The sequence below is a fragment of the Coturnix japonica genome, chromosome 1, assembly GCF_001577835.2.
Source record: "Coturnix japonica isolate 7356 chromosome 1, Coturnix japonica 2.1, whole genome shotgun sequence".
NCBI classification, from domain to species: Eukaryota; Metazoa; Chordata; class Aves; order Galliformes; family Phasianidae; genus Coturnix; species Coturnix japonica.
In genome coordinates this window covers 83,000,607-83,013,926 of record NC_029516.1, presented here as the reverse complement: position 1 = coordinate 83,013,926, position 13,320 = coordinate 83,000,607, and the positions used below count along the sequence as shown (strand labels likewise).

Genomic DNA, 13,320 nt, shown 5'->3' with positions numbered 1-13,320 from the left:
AGGGCTGAACTGATTCTGAATAGCTTAGATATGAGAGCAAATATAAAACATCTTTGTATTACTCTGTGAAGGAGGCCATAGAACATTACAAGGCTTTGATTCACAGGTTCTGTCAGACTTATCTGTGGAAAGAAAGACTTAGCTGAAGTGGCCACTGCTGTCTTACACAGGAAAAAACTTCAGGTTCCATACCTCTGTGTGAAATAGCACAGCCTTCCACCATCGCAGTTCACAGCCTTGCACATTAACATAAACTAGAAGCAACAATACCTCTTCTTAATATATTGGGTTGTGATGGCTTACACCTAGCATCTCATTTTCTTGGACATCAGCCACAAAGGTAAAATATTCTTCAGGGAGCAGGGGGCAATTTCACAAATAGAAGATATAAGAGCCTTTATTCTCCCAACATGCTACATTTGGAAATTAAATTTGTATTAACTAGTTTCTGTCTTTAGAACCAAGAGAAGAACAGCCATTCGCAGAGATGAGCGAGATTGAGTTTAGCAGGTACACAGCAAGCAATACAAGTAAACAACCATTATTCAAAACTATGTCATTAGATGGATTTTAAAGGGAATCACATGTACCCAGAAGGAGGGTTGACCTCTGACTGGTGTAGTCAGCATTATCAGGATAAGAGAGAGGAAATATTTTCACAGCAAAATATCCACATAAACATTCGGCCAACAGAACAATGCTGGCAGCGATGTATGTCATTAGATAACAATCATTTTCAGAACAAAACATATGAACCATATTGTTGTAAAAAACATTATTTTTTAGTCAAAGTTCTGTAACTTAATGCTTGTATTATAAACTTCAAAGATGTATTTCACCAAGTTGTCGTTCATTACTAGCTCTAATTTCTACTCCTCTCATCCAATGAAATGGTCATGAATGCTCTTTCTTCATCATCCCCTAATAGAGTATTGGTGTCAGCCAATTCTAAAATAGTAATTAAAGACTTACAAAAACGATTTAAGTGGACCAGAGACTAGACACATTTTTATAATTATTATTTTTTCCAACTCAAACATAAATCTATAGAAAACTCCTACACATTCACAGCAATTACATACAGCCGTGATCATGGCACCAATTATTAGACAGTCAGACTGCCCCTCTGCTGCCATCTGTCACGCAGGAACAAAATGTAATGGAATATTAGTGTAAAGGTTCAGATTGTCATTCTATCAACATCTGCCTCTGACAATGTGGGCCAACATAGTAACACTGGAGGCGTTACTTTTGGAGCAGCCCTCTTATGCTCTGGAACAACACCACTCCACCAGAGTTGGCTTTCTCTCTTCCATGGTCTGACTTCACTATAAGACCCTGGAACATGCCAGATGTACCCCTTCTTTCAGGCTACTGGAACATATGCAGCACAGCTCTCATTTCAGATGCTAAGTAGGAAAACTACCATGTAATCTTTACTGTCACCATTGCCCATTTGCCAGCAGAGGACACATTCACTCTTCAAGTCAGGCAGCTCTTTAGTCTGTTACAAAGAATGTATGGATAAGGATATTGTGGATGCAGGATACTTTCTGTAATTGCTGTGCTCTCAAATCAAATCCTCTGACAGCCACTAGAGAATCAAAATAAGGCAACTTATGATGATACCAAAACCAATCGTACCAATAGGGACAGTGCCATTTTTCCAGTTGGCCTGCTGGGAGTACTATAAAGTCATAAGTTTTTGCTTTGGGGGTTTTCTTTGTAGGGAAGAGGCTAGGACTAATTTTTGTAGAGTATTCATACAATATGCTTGAGAATGCACTTCCAAAAGCCTCAAGAGGCTTAAAGAAGAGGCCTAAGAAGATGGCCTCAAGCCAATATTGCAAGCCACATTTATTCTGTTCCTCTTTTTAATGACTTTCATTTCACTGGTGGAAAGACAGGAAGTCCAGGACTTGCTAGCACTGGACACGGTAGCACACCTTCCAAGCAACTCAAACCTCAGATGTGAACCTTCACTCTATTTAGCTGTGTGGTCCTTAGCACACACAGAGATACACCCTCCTTGCACCTTGCCATCAAAATCTTATCTCAATCCAAAATGACCTCAGGCAGTTATCGCAACAGCACTGACATCAAAAAATACCACCTGTTACAAATGCTGCACTCTTTCTTTGTATGCTGACCCAAATCTTTGTGTGGGTTCCCTATGCTGCTTGTGCTGTGAGCTGCAAACTGTGAGCTGCTGGGATTTCCCTTCTCCTTGTTCCTCCTCACCCAATCTTTGTCTCACTTCTGACAGACTGCACACCACCCTAGGCAGGGTCTGACCACATTTGTCTGGTGCTTACAACACTGGGGCTCACTTGTGCAGCTTTCTAGATTGTTATAGAAAGAAAAACATAGTCACAACAGGCTTGCAAATCCACTTAGACTAAGTGGATTACATTAAGGCTTTTATAACACTGATGCCTGTTCCATTATAGCTCATATAGGTTATGCTTATTTTTATTACCTTCCCTTTGAATTAAACAGTTGGAACAGACAGCCATGAAAAAACACAGGTATTATTTCTAATAATCCAATTCCACAGCAAGCTAATGAAGGGGATCAGTCTCTTTAAAGCTTTCCGGAACTGAAAGAGACTTTGTAGCAAGAACTTCATGCTATCATTTCACTAAGTATCTTGGCATACCAAGATCTCCAATTCAGAGGCTTTCCCCAATTCAGAAATGCCATCAGTTCAGTCAGCAGATGCTTATGTCTAGTAGACGTGTTCAGTGGGTTTGACCTCACTCTGCAGCCAAACAACCATCCTGTCTCTTCCCTGTAGGAAGGTGGAGAAAACAGAAGGCAAGACTTTGGAGCTGAGACAGTGACAGTTTAGTGTACAGAAAATATTGTACATGTATAGAACATGAAAAGAGGGATTAATTCATTCACTACCTTACATCAGCAGGCTACTTACTGGGAGGCAAAAAGCTTAACAGTTGTTTTGGAAGACAAACACCACAATCAAAGGTGTCACCCCATTCCTCCTCCTTTCTGCATGACTTAATGCTGAGCATGATGCCAAATGGCACAGAATATCCCTTCAGTCTGTCTGGGTCAGCTGTCTCTGGTCTGTTCTTCCCCAACATCTTGTTCACATCCACTCTACTCACCTGGGGGCAGGAGAAGAGGGATGGAGAGACAGTCTTGGTAGTTCGCACACTGTTCAATGACAGCCAAATCCCTGGTGTGATTTGTTTCAGACACAAATGCAAACAACAGCACTGCACAGGCTGCCACGAGGAAAGTTAGCTCTGTCCCAGGCAGACTCAGTATAACCTTATCCCCTTATTCCATATCATTTGCGCCATTCTTAGGTTCCATGTTATCTAATGCATCTAAATACCCGCTGGACTTTTGTCCCATTCATCAAGGCCATCACTCAGGACAGGGGGAGCAGAATGTTGGATCACTGGGCACCAACACCAGCTTGAGGTGGGTCATTGTATTCACATACTTCCATGTGAAACTCACTCCCTTTTAGTTCAGGTGGTTTCTGCTGTATTACTTCCTGTATTGTACAAGTCAAATTGTGCAACGTATAGATCTCTTTGAGGTACATAACAAATTTGCTCATCCTTCCACACTGACCACCAATTACACTTTGATCTTTGAGCAAAGACAATTCTGCAAGTGGGTCATCCCTTTCCAAAAAGAAACTGTCTTTCTCAACAACTTCCCTACATGCACTGTAGGGACTTTGTGTCCTTTCATTGATTGCAATGCATGTTTCACATCTGCAGGTGGCCTGTGGGATGTTCTCAATCATCAGGTCTACCCCTCAATCACAACCACTTGGCACATTGCATCTCTCCCAATTACTGTCATTATTTCAGATTCCTCACACTTCCACAAGCCATCCAGCTGAGGAGGGGAATGAGAGAATAGATAGGTGGGCATCTAACTGCTGGCCAAGATTAACCCATCACAACCCTATGTTTGGCACCCTACATGGAGTGCACGGGTTTGAATTGGGAACCTCTCGATCTGCAATCAAACACTAACTAGTCATCGTCAGCACATGACAATCCAAACACATTCCTTTAGGACACTACTTATAGCTGAAGAAGGTTCTTGCACAGAGCAAAGATCACCTTCTTGACTGAGTTTTTTTGAGTATAATTATCAGTAGAACAGAATTCAAAGCTGATGAGGAATACATGTGATCTGCACTTCTGCAGGCAAGGACAAGGCAGCTTATCAAGGCATCGAGCATATTCAGTGAAACTTGGTTAAATAAATCATCTTTTAAATCAACCTTTGCCCAATCAAAGTCCAGTCCTACCTATAGGTACAGCTACAGGAGGGACAGCAAGAGAGGATTCCTGCAAAGGCTGCTTCACACAGATATACAGGTAAGTTATTCCTTTTTTTTGCTATATAAAACTGTGTTTTAGGAGTCTGATAATCTTGCATATAAAGTTTTCATGAAGTGAAAAGTTGTTTGCAGCCCACTATGGTCTTCCCTCCATTTCTACATATGAAGAGATAATCTGTCCTGTAAAAGCTTACTGTTCCTTCAGCTTTGTTTACTGCTGGTTTTCTGTAAACATCAGGAGTTAACCAAATTTCCCAGTGTTTGTCGAGAAAAGCTGCTCCGAGTTCTAGTTGAGATCAGTACAATGTCTAAACAATAGTGCAGGACATCCCTATGTGAAGTTATTCTTGATGCCACTATACTTAGACTCCAAAAACCACTAAGTACCTCACCAACGGGAATAAGAAACTCAGAACCCACAGCCTGCCTATCCATACATGCTGAAATGTTCCATCTTCTCCAGCTTCAGTGACATCCCTGCCAACTCCCCACTCCTCACCCATACTTTTCTATAAGCTGACTAACTAACCTTAACAACACAGTTTTAGCTTCCATAACAAATACTCTATATTTTCATGAGTAGCCAGATGTACTTCAGCAGTAGGCTGCTATCAAGAACGTGGAGAGATTTGACCACTGGCTACTTCTAAAAACAAGTAAAAGAAAAGGTCAGTTTTCACACACATAAGTTACGTGAGTGATATACAGAAACAGAAAAAAGAAAGAACTGTAAAGAGTTCATGCAGGCAGATGAAATTTTTTAGTATTTATTAGGCTGAGACTAATGGCCAACCTCTGCAACAGATCTTTGGGCTTTTCACAAACTTCTAACAGGAGCGAGAAAAAAAAACAATCAATCCAGTAAGACACACATCAAGTGTGGTAATTACCTGGATGGAGAAAGTTGCCATCATTTATCTTATTTCTTATGTCATAGTGGATCTTTGGCAGGAGTTCCTAAGACAACAAGATAGCGAACTTTGGAATTGCTCCTTGATCATAACTACTGCTTACTTTCTGAACATAATGTCTCTCTTACTGATAATGAGCTACACGAGACAATTTCATTGTATCATAAAAATATAGAATATTTTAGCTTGGAAGGAACTTCTGGAGCTCATCTGGTCCAATAGCTCATGCTAAACCAAGCCAACTTAGACCAAGTTTATCAGGGTCTCATCCAGGTAAGCACCTCCAAGGATGGAGATTCCACAGCCACTCTAGGTTCTTGTTCAAGTATCTGAAAGCACCAGAGATTAAAAAGCTGACCTTACCTCTCTCTAATTAGACTTCCCCTCACTGCGACCAGTATCTGTTGCCTCTCATCAGTATTAACATCCAAGAATAATAAGGATCTGTGTTTTCTACACCATCCGATTAGGCACTTGAAAATGCAAATAAGAACTTTCATTTACTTTCTTTTCCCAAGACTGAACAAACTCAGCTCTCTCAAACCCTCTTCAAACAAGTTGCGCTCCAAAACCTAACCCACCCCAGTGGATTAGTTTCAGTATGTCAGTGACACAGAGAGCTCAAAACAGCAGTCACGCATAGCCTTACAAGTGCCAAACAGCAGGGAACAATCCCTTCATTGACTTGCTAGATACATTCAGATATAGCCCACTATCCAGTTGATCTTCACTGCAAAGCTACACCAACTGATGTGAAGTTTTGCAGGACAACACGTAAGTGCACAAACTGACCAGCCAGCCTGTGCTGTCGTTATGCATGGTTTAGATATAGATTTTTTTCCACTTTTCTCTGTTAAATGTTTCGATATTTCTGACAGCTCCTCTCTCCAGCCTGTTGAGGTCTCTCTAAATAGCATCCCTAACCACCATCCTATTGACTGCTCCCCTCTGTTTAATATTATCCATCACGTTTGTTGAGGATATATTCTGCTGCACTGACCATGTCATAAATAAAAATGTTAAACAGTATCTATCAGTACCAGTACCAACCCTAAACATTGTCAATAAAAAGCAGCCAACAGCTGGATTAAGTGCCACCAATAAAAACCCTCTGAACCTAATGGCTCAGCCAATCTTCTGCCCACCTACAGAATCTGCTTATTCAGTCCATATGTCAACAAGTCATCCACACTTACTGTACAAGAGACCCTCTCAAAGGTATTGCAATAGTTAAAGAGTACATCGTTCATCGTTCTATGCCTGTCACAGAGCCAGTCCATTCATCTTGGAGTTAGCAGGTAAAAAGGATTCATTTAATCTCCCTTTGCACAGCTGGATTTCCCAGGAACCCAAACCTTAAGGATTCTGAAGCAAACTGTCTCAGCTTGCTTTTTTTTTTTTTTTTTAAACTCACAATTAGTTTTTCCATCCTGTTTCGTAGAGATGACTTCTGTTCTCCAGCCACGAGAGTGCAAAGTGACCAAGAAAAGCAAGAAGAGCTATGGATTTTTCCTGCGTGTGGAGAAAGACACAGCAGGACATCTCATCCGGAATGTGGAAAAGAACAGCCCTGCTGAAAAGGCTGGCTTGAAGGATGGAGACAGAGTCCTCAGGGTTAATGGTGTGTTTGTAGACAAGGAGGAACATGCAAAGGTACAAATCTGTTTAGTCTGGAGGCTACATCACCTCCCATGATCCAGACCCGCTGTCACTATTGGAAGCTTTCTCTTCCATTTCTATGGTGGAAAAGTCCGAGAGCTGAGTCAACAGCTCTGGATACCTCTCTGCATCATTTATTATCCATCATGGGTAGGAAATGTTTTTGAGGTGCCTCCATAGTGCATCAGCAGAAGGATGTGACAACAAAACCAATAGAGAGTTTAATCCTTCCTGGAGAAAGCTTTTAGGTCAATCACTCTGCTTGAGCAATTCACCTTTGATTTCACCTTGTCCATTACAGGTGGTGGAGATTGTGAAGAACAGTGGAAATTCTGTTGTATTTCTTGTTCTGGATGAAGCATCTTATAAAAAGGCAGAAAAGGAGGGAGCGAATCTGGAAGAGTTGGGTCAAAAGGTGTCAAAAGGAAAGAAGGAGAAAAAGGAGGAGAAGCAGTCCACACTGCCCATGGCTAATGGAGCAATCACTGCCGTTCCACAACCACGACTCTGCTACTTAGTAAAGGAGGAGAAGGGGTATGGCTTCTCCCTAAAAACCACAGAAGGTGAGAGCCTAGGGAGGACAAATGGTATGCATATGACAGCCAGGGGAGGGGAGGGTACACAAAATGCTCTTGCTAACAGAGGGGAAGTAAGAAACAACAAGATCAGAATAGGCAAACCTTCAGGAAATCATCAACTACGAACAGGATACTTCAGAATGCAGTATAACCAAAGATCAAATGTCTTTCAGACACAGGAAGTGTGTAAAACAGCACTGAAAACAGCTCCTCTCTTAAAATGTCCAAAAAAAAGTCCCTTTCAGCCATCTTCATCAGCCCCTTTGGCACTCCTGGAAGAGAAATAAGACTGTTTGAGTTGCAGTAAAGAGAAAACCCATCTCCCTTTCCTATAGAAGTGCTATTTCCTGAGCAGAATAAGAGAAATAAGAGACACTGAAGTGGTAGTGCCACTACAATAGACACATAAGCAGAGACTTAAGGACGTCTAAGGACATCAGAGCTGAATCTTCTTAGCCATCAAATGCAAGCATGTTTCGATGAATTACTCCATGTAATGAGCTGTAATCTATTTCAGGTCACAAGGGGTTGTTCATAGTAGATCTGGCATCACAAGGAGCAGCTGCAAAGGCGGGTGTCCAAAATAAAGATCGCCTGATTGAAATCAATGGAAAAAACGTGGAAAACGACACACATGAGGAGGTGGTGGAAAAGGTATTTGTTTCCATACTGATTCATCTTCTGTTCTGGCCCATTTTCACAGCAACTTGTCAGGCTTACTGAGGAGGCAGGTCTGCCTAGTTCAAATGCTTCACAGCAAATCTTGGAAGCTTCTGTTTATACATTACTAACACAGCAGAGTACCCCTCTGCTTTGGCTTTGTTGTTGTACAGCCTCTTGAACTGACTCTGAATGAACGCTGCTGTCAAAACAGGCCAAAGAATTCTAAATATGAGAATTACACGAGTGCCAGAAACCGTATTAAATAAAACATGCTCTGTTCTTAGAAACCCTGGAAATTCTCCCATTAGTAAGAGGGCAAATAATTAAAAGTGGCTTTTAGGGCAGGAAGAGGAGTAACTCTCTGATGATGCAGGCAGCATGGAACAGGGTAAATGCATGATTTTAGACAGCAGTTCCTTTATTCTACTAAGAAGCCCAAGATTAATGAAAACTACACTACAAATAATTTTGCTGCCAGGCCTCAGCTGCAAAGAAAATTGCTAATGAGACTTCCAGTTCTCCACTGATGGCACTGCTAAAACAAAGATAGAGCTGAAGAGATTTCAGAGGGCTGGTCATGCTCTGGCATTCTAGCAACACAACTGAGTGTGCACTACTAACTATGGAGCTGTGCAACACCTGTGTTTTTTGGGGCTACAAACCATCAACTACAGTCACATTCATTCAAATGAGTGAAGGGGGCACCCACTGAACTAGAAAGCAGTTTGAGACAGATAGAATTAAAAGGAGAGGTTGAACAGACCAAAACTCTTCAGAGCCAGTCATACAAGGACACTGAAGCGGGACAGGAGTGTGACAGAAATGTAACACTAGGGCAAAGTTATCTGCTTGTTGATGCCAAAATAGTGATATGGATGGCATGACATGTCTGTCCTATAGAGTTTCAGGTTTAGATGAGAGTCAGGCACTATCTACTGAGGCTTAATGGATTTTACTGCCACTCCATGCCAACCCTATGGCTGTTAGGTCAATTCTACAGCTAGTTATTCAGAGACCTGGAAAACAGTATGAAATACAGGATGTTTCCTCATACACATGCAAGATTTTGCGTGTCTGAGATCTTGATATGGTCCAAATTACTAAGAAAAAAGGAAAAAAACCCTATAGTAGCCTCACCCAGACCTTCCAGCTGATGCAGCAGCAGTATTCCACTACTAGTGTATTAGTAAGCCAGTTACTGATGTAGCTACAGTTGTTTTTGAAGGGATCATATCTGTGACTGCACGTGTACTAATGCAGGTAAAGAAGTCTGGAAATCACATTATGCTTCTACTTTCAAATGAAGAAACAGACCGCTATTATACAAGCCAGAAGATGGTGCTGAGCAAAGAGAATGCCAACCTAAAACTCCTTCCTCATAAGCCAAGACTTATTGAGCTTCAGAAAGGAAAAAATGGTTATGGCTTTTTTCTACGGATGGAACAAACCACTGGTGGTAAGAACCAAGCTAACACACGGGCCATGACATTTGCGATACATTATTTCTGTACGGTTTGCAGGCCTCATTCTCCTTGTCTGGCTACTTAAAAAGCCTGTATTAAAGAAACTGTCTCAACCTCAAGCATGATTTCAGCAATAGCTTTTACCACACAAAATACCATTACACTTACCAAACAGTCCTTCACAGCCATCTTTTTTTTTCCCCTTTTGATCTTAGATCATGTAATCAAAGATGTTGATCCCAAGAGCCCAGCAGCCAAGGCAGGTCTCAAAGATGATGATATCTTGGTAGCTGTCAATGGTGAGCGAGTGGATGCACTGGATCATGAAAGTGTAGTGGGAAAGATTAAGCAGTCTAAGGAAAAAACCACACTGTTGGTAGTGGATAAGGAGACTGATGCCATGTATAAAATGGTAAGTAAACACAAGCTACTAGTAAGGACTCATAAATTATCATTAAAAGGAACAGAAGCAGCAATGAATCAATCTGCTCTGACAGAGACTTGTTCATCTTGCAGCAAAGGCCTAAGACATCCAGATTTCAGCAACTGTGTACCAAGTCACTAAAGATCCACATCTTTGGCCTCTCCCATGTTTTCAGAAGCACTGCTGGAACCATTCTAAATTTGAACACGCCATAAGAAAAGCTGGAATAGGACAGCAACATCAGAATTAAATTGTTGTGTAATCTTTTATGAGCAATACAACGTGGATGAACATTGTAGCTTTCCACTTAACCAGACATTAGTAGCACAGTAGCTCATTGCAACTTGTATCTCAACCATTAGGTTTCAAGCACAACATAATTAGCAAGAAACCTACAGATTTCACAACAGGTTTTATATTAAAGTTTTCTCTGTCATTGTTCTTTCAGGCTCAAATTTCCCCCTTTTCATATTACTACAAAGTGCAAGACCCAGCTCCAGCAAAAACAGAGGAAAGAGTGGAGCTGCACACTGAGCAGAAAGTGAACCATAAGCCAAGAGTCTGCAAGATGGTAAAAGGGCCGAGTGGATTTGGCTTCAGTTTAAACATGGTCAAGAACAAACCTGGACTATTCATTAACGAGGTACTAAATGTAAGATAATCAACAATGAAAAGCTTGACTAGTACGTTGGGCAGCCTTCCCCCTTCCAACCTGTAAATGCACTTAAGGAAAAGCACAGGAAAAGACAAATCTCTTCTCCAGCTGTTTTAGATAAGTTATAATTGTCAGAAGTAGTCAGACTGATATTGTAGGACCAATATTAAACAGCAGAAAACCACATTCCTCTTATTCTACTAGATATCTAAAAGGAAAGGAAATCCAAATTTTGTCTCATGTTTTATTTATAATGTAAAAAAAAATAGTATTTTAAGAAGAGATTTTTGAACTATAGAGTACCCTGGAAATGTTAAGAGAACTTTCCCTTCCCCTTCTCAGAATTTCACAGCTGGCAAGAGTGAATCTTCTGTTATCTCAAATTACATCTGTGCCTTTTGTTTTCTTGAAGGGAGGGGTTTCACACATCACTAAAGAATACATCAGTGTAGTCAAGTTAAATTTAAGTTACACCATCCAGGCCTATTATCTCTCCCAGTTCAATTCTGCCCCCAAAATCTCCCTACCATGCTTATTTTGGCAAGCTAATGAACCATCAGTTGCTAATCCATCTTTTCAACGTTATGCTAATATCATCATTTGAACTTGACTTTGCAGGTACAAAAACACGGACCAGCTGATATAGCCGGGGTAGAAAATAATGATGTTTTGGTGGAAGTGAATGGGGTGAACGTGATGAATGAGCCCTATGACAATGTCGTGGCAAGAATCAAAGAGAGTGGTGATAAAGTAACGCTACTGGTGTGCAGTAAAGATGCTTACAAATACTTCCAGGACCAGAACATTCCCATCACAGACTCTATGGCAGATCCATCCCATGACACTTCTGAACCTCCTGCTTATACAGAAACCTCAATAGCAGAGTCAGAGAGAACCTCACCTGAACCAAGAGAAAGGGTAAGTATTACTGTATTAAACAAATGCCGAGGGATCACTGAGGAGATAACAAAAGAACTTCCTGTAACTGCAGCATGTAACTGAGCTAGGATCTTTAGGATCTTCAATTTTTACAAGTCAGTCCAAGTTATCAATAAGGAAGCTGTGATGTGATTACTGTAAATAACTCTTTTTTTCCCCAGGCATAACGCAGGTGAATATCTTTAATGCACAATCAAATTACTGAAAGAACACACCAGAGACTTTCAGGAGCAAGGCAATCTACACACTGCAATCCCCAATGAGGCAATACTGTCCTTTAAGCACAAAGAAATAGTCCTTAAATAAACAAAAAAGAATAACTTGCCTTCCTATTTTTCATGACCCTATTTGCAAATATCCAGCTGCCAGGCTTTTTCAAAAGTCGTGTCAGAAGATTAGCACCGCTTTTGTGTGCAAGTTCACCAGATATGGGAATTAAACAATAGGAAACTTCTATTAAACAAATTTCTCTCTAAAATGTAGCTAACGAGAAAGCACTTCAGTGACAAAAGTCACATTTACTGGCTCATTATGCCATCCAAACAAGTATATCATTAGGGCAGATTAAAGCATGAGTCCTTCATAACACTGCAGACTAGCATGTTTACACACTGAAAATAACCAGATTGTATTTGTTACTCCTCTGCAGGCAAGCTCATCTTCCTCTTCACAATCAGCTGCCTCAGCAGGAGCAGACAGTGACAGCAGCGACGACACAAGGTTCTGAGAAGACCATCCATGCCGAGAACAAAAAAGAAACCTTCCAAATTCTCTTTCTTCAATCACACTTTGCACTGCGACTCCAGGACTTGACTATTCCCATGACTATCAAACCTGTAAGGGACTGTGATGTCACGCTGAAATGCAGCTGCCTGAAATAAGCACTTCAGGGTATCCTGCAGTTACTTAACACACTGCAATTGTACTTCATTCACTGTACAAGGCTTTCTGCCTTGTAAAGTGGGGAGTAAGCCACTTACTACTATAAAGGCTTCAATAATTAGAGGTACATAGTTAAGTATATTGCAACAAAGGGAGGAAACAGTTCATAAATTCCTATGTATTTGAGCCTTTTAAGGGTAAGCATTTAATAAAGACCAACTGATTTCTCACCATCTCCCAGGAGAGGCAGTTCTCCTAATACAAACCCATTAAAACAATCCTGGAGGTGATGATCTGTGCTGTATTTATGGCAGTGCAATTACTATGATATGTCATAAACTAATATACTCTGTGCAATACACTCCTTTCTTCTACTTACACTGCAGAAATTTCTTTCAAACATTAAGTTAACTTCATAATTCATAACTCGAAACCTAAAGCCTTTAAGCACTGTTTTCTCTCCTCTGCCTACATCTGTGGATCATAGTGTTTAGAAGTGTAATTCAATCATGCAGGTTTGTCTAATTCCAAGTCAACACTACATTGTCTTAGATGTGATATAAATGGCTATACAATATTGCTATTGTATGCTTTGTCTCCTTCCTGTACACCAAAGACAATACAGAATTAAATTGTTTTCAGTGGTTATTTCTTTTTCCCCCAGGTCCTAGCCTTACCACCTATGATTTATGTTCCAGAACAACCTTGTAGCAAACAAAGCCTGGGAGTGTGTCTATGGGAAGCTACAAGTTCAAGTCACATGAATAAAATATACTTTTATGCCTTGAATGACATCAGAAAGGGGAAACAGGC

At 40.7% G+C, this 13,320-nt stretch overlaps 1 protein-coding gene across 2 annotated transcripts; it reads left to right on the top strand.

The window, feature by feature from the left end:
- Positions 1-4,190: 4,190 nt before the first annotated feature.
- On the top strand, positions 4,191-13,143 carry PDZK1 (PDZ domain containing 1). 2 transcript variants are annotated; one of them, XM_015879797.2, is made up of 9 exons: positions 4,191-4,370; positions 6,686-6,897; positions 7,205-7,466; positions 7,999-8,135; positions 9,405-9,600; positions 9,823-10,019; positions 10,480-10,683; positions 11,305-11,604; positions 12,275-13,143. In XM_015879797.2, the coding sequence occupies exons 2-9, from the start codon at positions 6,688-6,690 to the stop codon at positions 12,350-12,352; spliced, it is 1,584 nt and encodes a 527-aa protein (XP_015735283.1). In that variant the 5' UTR covers positions 4,191-4,370; positions 6,686-6,687; the 3' UTR covers positions 12,353-13,143. The 2 variants fall into 2 exon arrangements, with proteins under 2 accessions (XP_015735283.1, XP_015735293.1); XM_015879807.2 differs by having other exon boundaries at positions 4,199-4,370; positions 10,480-10,674.
- Positions 13,144-13,320: the final 177 nt, after the last annotated feature.